The sequence below is a fragment of the Mus pahari genome, chromosome 6 (genome assembly GCF_900095145.1).
Source record: "Mus pahari chromosome 6, PAHARI_EIJ_v1.1, whole genome shotgun sequence".
Lineage (NCBI taxonomy): Eukaryota > Metazoa > Chordata > Mammalia > Rodentia > Muridae > Mus > Mus pahari.
In genome coordinates this window covers 35070595-35084219 of record NC_034595.1, presented here as the reverse complement: position 1 = coordinate 35084219, position 13625 = coordinate 35070595, and the positions used below count along the sequence as shown (strand labels likewise).

Genomic DNA, 13625 nt, shown 5'->3' with positions numbered 1-13625 from the left:
GCTGAACAAACTGAATTGATGAATGGTATAGTCATACAATGGGATATTATTCAGCCACAAAAACTAATGATGCCCTGATTTGTGCGACATGAACTAACCCTAAAAACATTACTAATGAAAGCAGCCAACCACAAAAAGAACTAGTATTATACAGTTCTACTTATATGAAATATCTTAATAGGTAGTTTCATAAACACAGAAAGTAGATTAATGGTTGCCAGAAGCTGGAGGAGGGGCAACTGGGGAATGACTACAGTTGCAACCACCAAACAAAAGTCACAAACAAAACGCTGTGCTCAAATAGTGGCACGATCCCAAGGGATTCCCTAGGAAACTACAACATCAATATGAAGATGGGTTTGATGTTTCCAAACTTTAGAGTCAAACCCAAATAAAGTTCAAAGAACTTGCCAGGAAAGGCTGGGGTCCTATCAGCTTCCAGACCCTTTGACTTTCTAGCATGTAGGAAGATTGGAAGGGGCCTGTGCAAGGCAGGGTTAAAGGGGCTGGCACGCACTTGGTTTTAAGGATATTTGTAATGGAGCATTCAGAAAGACTGGAGGCAAGGGAGCAGGGAGCAGTTGGTTTTCCTTGAATCTCCTCTTCAGCTACTATGTCAAACTATCTGACTGTTCTGCGCCTCAGTCTCCTCATTGGTGAGAGGGATGGACAATGCCTATTGCAGGGCCCAGTGATGATGTGGTGAGAGCCTTTTTTAACACAGCTGGACCACATTACAAACTCATCAGAGTTCAGAGTTGTGTTGCCAGGGCACACTCATTATTTACCACCTTTCTCACTCCTACAGCATGATAACACATCACCAGTCGCCTCTGCTAATGCCCAGAACACAAGTATTATGGCAATAACAAGTACTCACTCAGTTTACATGGCAAGTGCTGAGCTGAACATCCCAATAGGCATTTCTGAAGGAGAAAAGATCATGATACTTAGTGCTTCATCAGTCCTAAGGTGAAACTCAACCCAGCCTTCATGCTCTTAAGTTATGCATGTGCTAGAAGGGAGGCTCTGAGTCTCAGCCGTCATTAGATGTTCAGATGCATGGAGAATCTGAGAGCAGGGTTTGCAAGAGAGATGGGTGACGAAGGAGCGGCAAAGCAAAACAAAACACAAACCATTGGCACAAAAGTGAAGATGAAGCCGTAGGAGCCAGGAGAGGCCAAAAATAGAGGAGGAAATGGAGCCGAATTCCATCTGATGTACACATTTTGTCAAGGATAATTTTTGTTGTTATTCTATTTTGGTTTTGATTTTCTTTGAAATAGGGTCTTGCTAAGTTGCCCAGGCTAGCCTCAAATGCAGTCTGTATGCCAGTCTTTTCTCAAACTGATAATAAAACTGATCAGTGAGTTTTATTAAAAATCCAGGATTGCCTGAAAGGCCTCGTTTGCCTGAGCCTGAATGGAAGAAGGGTCATGGTAAGGTGGTATGCTGTCAAGACCCCAGCTCTCGCCTCGCAGACTTTGAGCTAACACTCCGGGAGGGAGTGCTTCAGGTGGGATTAGAAGCATACATCACCACGTCTGGCTCATGAGGGCAGCCTTTCCAATAAGTGTACAAGTCTCAGAAGGATCTGAGCACCAATAAACATGACCTTTATCCTGTTCTCTCTCCAGGTTTACTGAAACAGACACCTTCGTGGAAACCTTTCTCTTGCGGGTTTATCTCGTGGAGCCAGACTGTAACATCATCAGTATGAGCAGTGATGCGTTGGAAGTGACTGAATTCTATGGCTTATCACAAGCCATTGATAAGAACCTGCTCCAATTTGATTATGATAGGACAGCCGGCCTGGATTGCACCATCAGACTAGACCCAGTGAGGACTCCGCTGCCAGCCCACGGCAAGCTGGTTGTGGTGAATCGTAAGTCAGAGGGGCCTCGTGGTGATCAGCCACACAGCTTCTTCTCTGAGACAGGTAGGTGTGTAGGTAACCTCTTAGTAGTTGAGGTTACTAAGACTGAAGAAAATGTCTAAATGCTCATCTTTCATATTGACAAAAGAAAGAGTTCTGCTTAACAAATAAAGTTTTTAGCCTGTTGAAAACTCTAAGCTATAGGGCTAGTGAGATAGCTCAGTGGGTAAAGGCACTTGTTACCAAGCCTGACCTGAGCTTAATACCTGAAACCCACATGGTATAAGAAGGGAGCCCACTCCTCCACATTGCCCTCTGACCTCCAAACTCACACTGTGGCACAAGTTCTTTGAGACACACGCACACACACACACACAGACACAGATGCACACGCACACGAACATGCACACACACAGGCTAGTGGGATGGTTCACTTGGTGGGGGCACTGGCCTCCAAGCCAGGTTGGCCTGAATTTGATCATCAGGCCTATGTGGTGGAGGGGAAAAAAAAAAAACCCCTAACTTCCAAAAAACAAATAAAATGAAAATGAAACTAAAAACACATTTAAAAAAAAAAAAAAACCAAAAGAAAAATATAGATTAGTTAAGGTTGTGGATTTGTGGAATCAGAATCAGAAACACCTGGGGTTGAGGTTTGTAGTTTTCCTTTATTAGTTTAGCTATCAGTGGTTTTAGCCTCTGTTAGATGGGAAAAGAGAGTAGCCTTTCTATAGGGCTGGGTAAGCACACAGTGTGCTTAGCACAGGTCTGGCCCGTTATAGTGCTCATGGTTTTCCCTCTATGATTATAGCAATGGATAGCAGTGGAGACAGTAGTGTGCTCTTTTCTGAGTAGTATTGGGTTGTATTCTAGTAAAGACTGTAGGTAGCAGCCAGGCTTGACATCCAGAACGTTGATTGACATGCCCCTTGTAGTATCCATTCAGTTACTATATTCTACAGCACTGCCTGTGGTAGTATAAGCCGTACGTTTTGAACACTTGCTATCTGAATAAGTAGTGTTCTAGCGATCACGGGGAGACCTAGAAATAACCGCAGTATTACCTTGAATTTTGAACAGAAGCTTCCAGCTAAAGACAGCTAAAGTTGAACATGAGTCCATTTTGTTAGCATAGCCATTCGTGTGGTATGGAAATTCGACTCCCTGAGCACCACTCCCAAGCAACAGTGAAAATACAGCTGGGAGAGACAGTCTTTTGTTTGTTTGTTTGTTTGTTTTTTGAGACAGGGTTTCTCTGTGTAGCCCTGGCTGTCCTGGAACTCAATCCATAGACCAGGCTGACCTCGAACTCAGAAATCTGCCTGCCTCTACCTCTCGAGTCCTGGGATTAAAGGCATGCGCCACCACTGCCCGGCCAGAGTCTTTTAGGGATAGCTCTGTGCTCAGAAAGTTAGAACAGGCTTGTTCAAGGGGCAAGAGAAGGATTAAGGAAGCATTTGCTAAAAAGACCAACCAGGGGCAAGGAGGTGAGATTTCTGTGGGTGGATAGTCCACATGAGGTTGTGTAATGTAATTAGAAGCAGTGGCTGAGGTGTGACAGGCCACAGTGAGCCACTGGCATGTTTGTCAGAGGTATCCAAATACCACAGAACCCCTCTTTAATAATTATTTTTTTCTCAGCCTTACTTTTGGAAGGCGAGCCCTGATGAGACAACTGATCAACTGGGTTTTGTTTTTGTTTTTTAACTAAAGGAGTGTATGACCTTTCAGAACAATGACAGTCTAGTGGGTGAATAATTGGAAGGTGAATGTGCAAGTGTCCTGGGGCAGTGAGTGAGGGCGTGTCCAAAGCAGGAAGATGCATTCTGAGTTTATACAATCATTGTGTTCAAGTGGATGTCTTAACACAGTGCTGTACACTCTAGAGCTAGGGGCAGGACTAAAGTGTCCGGATGGAAGCTGTGCCCTGGAATTAAAGCAAGTGGCGAGTCTGAAAGTGAGCTGTGAGGAGTTCTTGCTGACCGGGTTTCACTACCAACACATGCGGCCCCCTTCACCCAACATTGATTACATCCCCATTCAGTTGGATCTCACGGACAGAAGGAGTAAAACCGTATACAAGGTAAAGTTTGGAGTTGTGCGTTGGTGTCCTTAACTGGTTCATTGCCAGAAAGCAGTTCTCTCTGGGTGTCCATGCTGGTGTCTATGAAGAAGAGCATCTGTGCTGACGATGGCACAACTTCTGGCTTGTAGGTTGTGCCTAAATGTAGTGTATAGTTTTACAAAACAGAAAACAAACAAAACGAACAAACAAAAACCAAAAACACGATCCACACTGAGTCTGGCTAGGCACTGGCAATAGCGGTCTTGACAACCCCCACGGCCAGCTTGCTGCCAAGTCCCTCTCACTTCCCAGGCCATCCACCCCTGTGGGTAGCCTGCAGAAAGTCAACAACAGATCCCCTTAGTCCTTCAAAATGATAACACTTGTAGAAACTTGTAATACACCAATCAGATTTATAACAGTAAATCTCCAACCCCCAAAAGTGCCCTCACAAAGAACACAAAACCCAATTGATATAAATACAAGCTGCATGCCTAGATTGGGCAAATGTACCCTACACTGCTCTATTGCCCGTCTATGAAATCCCTGGCTACTTGCGACTCCTTCAGACCACATGGCTACAGCTCATCATCTTCTTCTGTCTTCTGTCCTCTGTCTTGTCTCTCTCCATCTCCCCTTCTTCCTCTTTCCCCCCTAAAACTTTCAGCTCCGCCCTTTTCTAGTGTTCCCCCTTTCCTCCCCGACATCAAGGCATCTGCTCTGTAAGGCCACAAGGGACAGAGGGCAAGGCAGCCTAGTGTCTTGACTGCAGCAGACAAGAATCTCATTTGTGCTCATTCAGACTTTAGGGTAGAGAGCTGAGGGGATGGTTTCCCAAAGGTTCCACCCGACTATGTCTTCATTTTCCTCACCCCCCTCCTCTGTGTTTTTTTCACACTGAACCAATGATCAAAAGTAGATGAAACTTTATGAACTATTTTGAATGTTACTCTTGTGTTCACATATTCTACAGTTGGTTTGGGAAGCTGGGCGAACAGTGACCCTGCTGACACTCCCCATATTTATGCCAGTATGAGACGATGCGGGGGTCTGTGGGCAAGACCTCCAGTGCTCTCTGCCTTCCCACTAGCATTTCTCCTAATAAACCCAGGCATCAGTGATTCCCTAAAAATGATGAAAATGATGAAACAAGACCACAGAATTTTGTAGTTGAGGTCTGGAAATGAAACTTGGAGGGAATCTTGCCTAATTGATCAGCTAAATGAGCCCAGAAGCTTTTCAAAGTTCAGGTTTTCCTATCTGTCATTAATAGTTACGTAAGCTGGTACCCAGATTGCTTGGGTTTCTATATATGCTGAACTAGCCATCTGATTTTGGACTTTATGTCTCATTTTCAACTTAAATGAGGCCACTGGAACCTAACTCTAAGTAACTGAGCGGATTAAATGAGAGACTCCTTATAAAGTCCATGCTACAGAGCTTGGTACATGCTAAGCATGTGTAAATAGCTATGAATGGAAAGAACCTGTGGACAACTAGGTTTGACATAATAGGGGACACCAGCCTCTTGTTTCACAGTGGTGGCCTTGCTGTTTGTACGTGCTTGTCTTATGGTCGAGACACTCAGAATTGGTTTGTAGTCCACTAGCACATATTGTCTGGTTGGTTTGTCATGAAACCCTCTCATTACCAGTGCCTTTGTGCCTCCACTTAAACAGCTGATATTTTTCTTTCTGACTGATTTTTCATAATTGTCCCCTCAGTGTGTCAAAGGCTATATTTTTGTTTCTAGGTCAGTTTCATTGTGAGATTGTCCGTGTAAATGAGCCTCTTAGTTTTCTAAGCCTTAACCTACTACATAGTCATTTGACAAGTCACAAAACAGATTCATTTGTAGATAGGAAGACTGTGTTCATTGAGGAAAACATTAAAAACATGGGAATATAGGAAGAAAATAAGACTGATTTTATTGATAACCATTTATCTTACCCAGAGACACACAGTGGGGATGTGTGCCCCAGACCTCATTTTGTTTCTTGGCATCAATTCATCTGTGAAGTTTTAATTAATAATTAATTAATTATAAGTCCTGGGTATTGCATGAAGACTCTCATGTATGCTAGGCAAGTGCTCTACCCACTGAGCAACACCCCCAGGCCAATTTCTTCTATGCTTTAAGGACATTCTCTTCATCTTTGTCTTTGTAACACCTAAGGTTAAGTTATATTTCACAGTGAAGTGCAAAAAAATATTTTTTCTCCATATAGCCAAAATTTGCAGAACTATTTGATAAAAACATGTACTTGTTTTGTTGAAAATCCTCCTGTTGTGTAAAAAAGACCAATAGGCCAACCTTCCGCTCTTTGGTTTCCTGTTCTTCTTTCTTTGCTGGTACCATCCCACTCAAATTCCCTCCCTTGCCCTGCCTCACTTCATGACCTGATTCACGGCCTTCATACCCCTCATCCTTACGATTTTCTTGGCTATTCTTGACTAATTTGGGGTTCCAGATAAATAGTCAAATAGGTGATTTTTGATTCAAACCGAAAATTCTTTGAGGAGGAAGAGGAGCTGGCGTGTCAGAACTTTGCCATGCTAAGTCTTTTATTCAGAGTGAGCACCCCACTTCCCTGCGACGCATGTCATTGGACATGTGTACGGAAAGGAAACTTTTGCTCCGTGTGAGTTCAGCACTTACTAAATCCAGTCCCTAGAAGTTCTTGAGGAACTACCAGGAACAGCATGGTGTCTTTTCATTGGTTATTGATGATAAATAGGAAAGCAACTTTTTGGTGTAATTTTCTTTTATCTGGCTTCTTTCCTAAATTCAATTATTTTAAGAAATTTTCAATTCTCTGGGCTTCAAAGACCGTAATTATATCTTCACTAATGATGATAATTTGGGCCTTTCTTTTTCTGTAATTATTCTCTTTACTTCTGCTCTTCTCCACACTGGTTTGACCAGAACAATACTAAATATAATGTTGCTTGTAGGCATTTTTTTGTCTCGGGTAGTCTATCTATTTCAGCTGTACACATTGTCCTTTTCAAAGCTTCTTGCCTTGGTTCCAAAGATATGAAATGAATGTGGCCACTCTGGTCCCATTCTACATCATAGACTTGGGCTACACTTTTACTTTCAATCTTCCTATGAATCCCAAGTCTCTTCTATGAGGTCCATATAACTAGGCATTTCCTCAAAATTTTAGGATTCTTCTTTTTTGATTAAGGAAATATAAATTATTTTATGGTAATAATGGATACATGTGGATTTTTTCCCCCATCATCTTATTCATGTGTTCATGTTAGTTGAAAAGGAAAAGTCTTCCTAGCATGTGTGAAGCCGTGGATTTGATTCTCAGTAACACACACACACACACACAGACACACACAGACACACACACATACCACTTACATGTCTTACAGAATACAGTATATTTCGTGAACTTGTTTTTGCCTATCTGAAAGTCCTCTCTTCCACTTTATGTTTTATTTAATTTTACACCGTATTCCACAAGCTGGAAATAATCACCTAGAGCCCTGGTGCTTTTCTAGCTCACACACGGTGTGGATCTGATCCCCAGTACTGCCGGAAAGCAAGCTAATGTTCTTTAACCTATATTAATATTATTTAAAGTCCATAACTGCAAGGGGGCTCTTTGGAGTCCTTCCTGTGCTTGGTGAAGACTGATCTGATTAATCTTTCCTTCTGGCTCTATCAACACCGTTTCTAACATAAATTTCATTTCTAACATAAAGCTATTGTGTTTTATTATTTCATACATCATCTATCTTTTAAGTAAGTAAATACTATATACATTTGTATCTTTTTTTTTTTTTACATTTCAAAGAATACTTTTATTAAGATCTAGTTCTACACTTAATTGCTTTCAATGTTCAGTGCTAGCCCTTAAAAACCACAATTCCTCTTTACTGTTGTTTTCCAGTAACACATCATGGGCAGACACTTTGATCCCTGGGGTACCTCAGTATATTGCTTGTCTTTGGCACTATAGGGGAAAAGGGCTGTCTCCTCTGATTCGCTTTTGAATGGCTCTTTTTCCAGATGTTGCTGGCTAGTTTGTGAACCTTTGGAATGGTGCTTTGGCTGGGGCATTGAGAGGGGTGGGGTAGTGGAGAGAGAGGTCTTACATGCTCAGGAACGGATAGACTATGATTTCATGCTCTCTGAGCCTGGCAGATGTCTTAAGCTGCTTTGTTGTCTCAGGGGCAATCTTCTGATTTCTCTGGAAAGCTCCAGCTCAGAGCCTATCCCTCAGTCTTAGAAGGGAGGGTTCACCCTTACCTAACATGAGCCACCACCTGCAATAATTCTGAAGCCAGTAGAATATGATTTATCTCTCCAGTTCAGTCAAGAATGGTCCTCTTAGGTCAGGATCCGGGATTACCCACCCCACAGCAGTCCTCTGCACCCTGTGACATGGAGACACTCATGTGTCTCTTGCCGGAATACAGAAGGACAAGTTGAATCTAAAAATGTCTCCAACTCCTCAATCTCAGGGTATTCCAACATAGAAGTTGAAATTCTGGACTCCCAAATATCAAATGAGGATTAGCCACCATTTTTCCACTTCTGACGATTTAGATTTCTTGGGGGTTGGCCCTGAAGCAGCCCTGTGCATGCCCTACCTGTGAGGCTCTACCAGGAACATTCTCTCCTGCTACCTGAGACAAGGGGGCATGGCATTACTCCAGCCTCAGCCTTCATAGGTTTGGGGGTGCTTAGCTGGGGAGTCAGCATAGCAACCTACTCTCCAGATAAGTCATCTCTTATCTCTCTCAATCTATCTATATTCCTCTAGTGAACGAGAGTATTTCAGAGTCTGGAACCAACAGATTCACATACACTTTGAATATAACACCATGTTTCTTACTTTTGAATCTGACTCCTCTCTCTCTCTCTTTCTCTCTCTCTCTCTCTCTCTCTCTCTCTCTCTCTCTTTCTTTCTTTCTTTCCTTTAGTCAAGACTGATGTAGGATACTATCAGTCAGTCGTTCACCTAGATAAAATGAAGAACTTGCCTGAACATTCCTTTCTAACATCAGGTCCAATATTCAGAGTTCAGGTGTGTGGGATAAGTGTGACTTGGGTCACTGAGCCTGCTTCTCTCAACAGTGGGTCACATCAGCCCCATATCAGCAAAGATCAATGCTCTCAGCTTCTCCTTCCCCTACCCTCACTGAGGCCTCACACGCCATGGTGTCCTTTTATGAATGTAGAAGATCTCACACTTTAGGCTCCCTCACTTGCTGTCCCCTTGTTCTGTTAGCCAAATGGACAATCCTCCTTCAGTTGCACAAGTTCACAGGCCGAAGACCCTGCTTCCCTGTCCTTTCCCTGGCTTCTTTGAAACTGCATGGCCTGAGATTAGTGGTGTCTGTGCCAGACACTGCCTGGTGCTTTATTTTTATGGTTTCATTTAATCCATAGGAGTCTAGAGTTTTCATTTATATGGGGGAGAAACATGGCATTTAGGAATTATAGAACTTGTCTAACAGCATACAAGTTACAGTCTCTGAAGAAGCAATCACGGGGCTGGAGTGACAGTTAGCAGTTAAGAACACTCTGTTCTTGTAGAGAACCAGCGCTCACACTGTGGCTCAAAACCAGTTATACCTCCAGTTCCAGGGGATCCAATTCCCATGAACGTGATGCTATACCCAGACACATACCAAAATAAATACATAAATACATAAAGATACAATCACACATATAGCTCTTTCTGGTAACAACGTAGATGCTCCCATTACCAAACCTTTTGTGCACAATGGACTCACTGGGAGCTCTAAAGTAGCAGTTTTCTGGTTCCCTCCTTGGAATAATTAAGTGAACACCTGGAGGTAGTTCCTGGTGGCCAGCAGGTGATTCTAACATGTGGCTTGGTGGTCTCAGCTGGAGCGCCTTCTGGTCTGCAGCTTCGGTACATGCCATGACATTAACCATGCGTATCACAACTTCATTCACACTATTCTCTCTCTTTTATATTTTTTTTTCTCTCCTTCAAAAGTCAGAGAGTGTGTGGTTGCCTGTCTATATCAGAGTTGGCATTCCCAACCAGGTCCCAAGGGCTGCGTTTATGGCCATGTTTGTTCTCGAGGTGGACCAGTTCATACTGACCCCCCTGACAACCTCCGTTCTGGACTGTGAGGAGGATGAGACTCCGAAACCCTTGTTGGTGTTTAACATCACTAAAGCCCCACTCCAGGGCTATGTGACCCACCTGCTGGATCATACCAGACCCATCTCGTCATTCACCTGGAAGGACCTCAGTGACATGCAAGTTGCCTACCAGCCACCAAACAGCAGCCACCCCGAGAGGAGACATTACAAGGTAAGAAGGAAGGGGAAAGAAGTGTCCAGCCTGGTGGGTTTTCAAAAAAGTATTTGAAAGTAAATACTCAGTTTCTCAGAGGAGACTTGATTTCTGCAAGTCACAGTGTAATACACTTCAGGGCTTCCACATTGGTGTGGCAGATTAAAAAAAGGTGTTTTATCTCCCTGAGCAGTGGCTTCAGTTCCAGCCCATGGCTGCCATGTTGAGATCTAGGTGGACTACATGTGGCTGTAGCTTTCTGTTGTCCAGAGAAATCAGAAGTCTACACTGGAGCTATAGTCCTGGGGGCATGGAAAGGGTGGAGACAGGAGATTGCTGACTGATAGCCTAGCTTCAGGTTCAGTAAGAAATCCTATCCCAAGAGCATAAGGTAGATAGACCAGGACACAAATCCTCCTCTTCTGACCTTGTGCACACTCAGACTTGTGCCTTTGAAGTGTAGATGATATATATATATATATATATATATATATATATATATATATATATATATACCGTGTTCTTATATACATATACACATGGAACAATAAATAAATAATGCTGAAGTATATGTTTCAAAATAGCTAGTGTAGAGGATTTTTATGTTCCCAACATTGAGAAAAGATACGTACAAGAGATGATGGTACAGAGATGGCAGTTCCCTGATATGATTAGGGCACACTGTGTAGGCATGCATGTCTGTGTGATACTATACTTTAAATTTATACAATCATGATCAATTAAAGAATTAAAAAACACCAAAGAGTAATACCTAGGAACAAAATGAGTGACCTCACAAAATTAGTTACTTCCTATAATAACACCCAGTTCACATGGAGGTTTTAATGAGTCAGTGTGTGTGCATGTGTGTATATGTGTGTATGTGTGTATGAGTGTGTGTATGTTTGTGCGTATATATGTGTGTATGTCTCTGTGTGACTCATGCGAATCTGTTTGTTTCCAGATGGAGCTGGAGGTGTATGACTTCTTCTTTGAGAGGAGTGCCCCCATCACTGTCCACATCTCCATCAGAACCGCAGACACGAATGCACCTCGGGTGTCCTGGAATACAGGTGTGGGTGTGGTCCGAAAAGAAATGCAAGGAAGTGGATGAGTCAGGAAACTCCTTTTATTCCATTTCATCCACGAGGCAGTGGAAACCGAGACAGACCAAGAGCAGCAGACTGTTAGCTCTGTTCTTTTTCCTGGTAGCTGGGAGAAACTGAAATCCAGCATCCTTGTGCCTTCAGGCTATATTTCTTCTTTGGGAAAGAGGCCATAACGATGACCCCTTTGAACTGAATGAAGAGAGAAAGTGGCTCTTGTGGTATTGACTGAGAGTAAGACAGAAAGACAGGGGTCTCCAACTCAGATTTTGCAGAGGGGTGGGAGCAAGGTGCAGCCTGGAACCCACTGTCCTGTTTTTGTTGGGTTGCATGGAAACCAAACTAAGTAAATAAGAACTTAAGCAGCTTTTTAGAGGGGGCTTTACACTGCCATTCAATTCTAAGTGGACTGGGAATGTGATTTATACACTTAGATGAGATGTAAATGTGGAATGCAAATGGATTTTCCTTTTCACTAATAACATTAATAACATTTAAAATGTACTTCCAAGCAGTGCTGAGGTCATGCTAGGAGGAATTCATTCACGTCCGATTTCAGGTCTCTGCTTCAGCTTATGATCCTGGCTGTTTGAGGGATAAAGGGAGAAATGAAGGGCCTGGCCAACCAAAGTTAAATAGCAAGGCTACTTTGTGCAGGTTACTGTGTTCTAGTGAGGAGATAGAATCATCTGGATGTATGATAGATACATGATGCTCAGATACACCAAGGGAGCTGCAGGTCTGCCTCTGGCTGCTGCAAAAAATTACAGTCCCTTTTAAAATGAAGTTTTACATAGTATGAGTTTGGTATCTGCTATTATTGAAAAGTTAGAGAATATGCTAAATAGGATAACTCTTCATTTTTTCCACTACATATAATATAGATAGAATTTCTGTTAGCATTTTGATGTGTTGATTGTCCTCTGGTCTTCTTGGATGCTCCTATGATATATCCATGATGCCTTACACAAGCTGTGTTGGGTGTACACACGTCCCCAACACCACTTCAAGAACCGAACAGGCTTCATTTGCATATGTTTGCCTTTCTCTTATCTCTACCCTTTCCCTTGCCCCCACCCCTTTCTTTCTGGCTCCCCCTTTCGCTCTTCCTCTCCCCCTCCCTCTTCTTACTTCTTTCTGTTTCTTGTTGCTGTTGTCTTTTTTTTTTTTTTTTTTTACAGGTATAGACGTCTTAGTCAAATTTATTAGGAAACAGACCTTGAGGTAGATCATCTATGGATGCTGTCCTGAAAAGGAAGAGCAGTGGGCATTAGTCTGATGTCTCTGTAACAAATACCCAAGATAACTGACTTATAAAGAAGACAGGTTAGCAGTTAGAGCATCCAGCCATGGCTAGTTGGCCCTGTCACTCTGGGGCTCTGATGAGGTAGCACATGATGGCAGGAGCTGGTGGAGAAGCGAAGTTACCCACTTCATGGGCAAAAAGCAAGAAGACAGAGGGAGAGGAAGGGGCTGTATTCCACAGTCCCCTTCAAGGGCTTGCTCATGGTGACTTAAAAGATCTGCCCCAAGGCCTCGTAAAACCACTGTCGCCTCTCTCATACCGCTACCCTAGTGACCAGGCCTAAAAGATGTCAGCGTTTAGGTGATGAGTCATGGTCCAAGCTACAGCAGGTGATACGGCTGAGCTGGTCACAACTTTTCCGTAAGATATATGGGTTCTCAGATGTTCTGGTGTCTCTCTGAAGCAGACGTGACCGCTGTATTTGAGAAGAGTATGAGATGGATCAGGATAGGATGAGGTATCTGTCCAGTCCCAGTTCTACTGAGAGATAAGAATGCTTGATGATACAGGGCTCCATCCACAGTCTCTGCTTTTCCTATTACCATTGTGAATGAAACTATAATTTTCCCCTGGCATACTGAGTCTGAGGAGATGGTTTATTTCATTCTTTCAGTGCATAAATCCATCTCTAATTAAAGTTGACACTAATGTATGTTCAGTTTTGCAAAGCGTCAAGCATTCTACATTTAGCATCCTTAAACATTGCCAGGTACAGTCGTTCTTTATAAGGATATTGAAACACTATGCATTCCCCCCACTCCACCCCATGGGACCTGATTGCTCCATAAGTCATGTGCAAAACACCTCCTGACTCTTGTCCACTTAAACCAAATAGAGTCTTTGACAAATTCCCTGTGGATCCATTCAAACTAGGGACCTCTGTGGTCTAGCTTCTGCTCTTTCCTTCATTATTTAGTTTCAGGTATCATCATGCATCTTTATTAAGGATGCATCTTTTTTTTTTTTTTTTTTTTTT

The 13625-nt window shown here is 42.8% G+C and overlaps 1 protein-coding gene across 2 annotated transcripts in view; it reads left to right on the top strand.

Moving 5' to 3' along the window:
* Positions 1-13625, top strand: part of Frem1 (FRAS1 related extracellular matrix 1) — a 158632-nt gene that overhangs the window by 36576 nt on the left and 108431 nt on the right. For both annotated transcript variants that reach the window (XM_021200078.2, XM_029540066.1), the window contains exons 4-7: positions 1638-1939; positions 3763-3959; positions 9932-10255; positions 11202-11310. In XM_021200078.2, coding sequence (XP_021055737.1) covers positions 1638-1939; positions 3763-3959; positions 9932-10255; positions 11202-11310 — 932 coding nt within the window. The remainder of the gene's footprint in view (positions 1-1637; positions 1940-3762; positions 3960-9931; positions 10256-11201; positions 11311-13625) is intronic.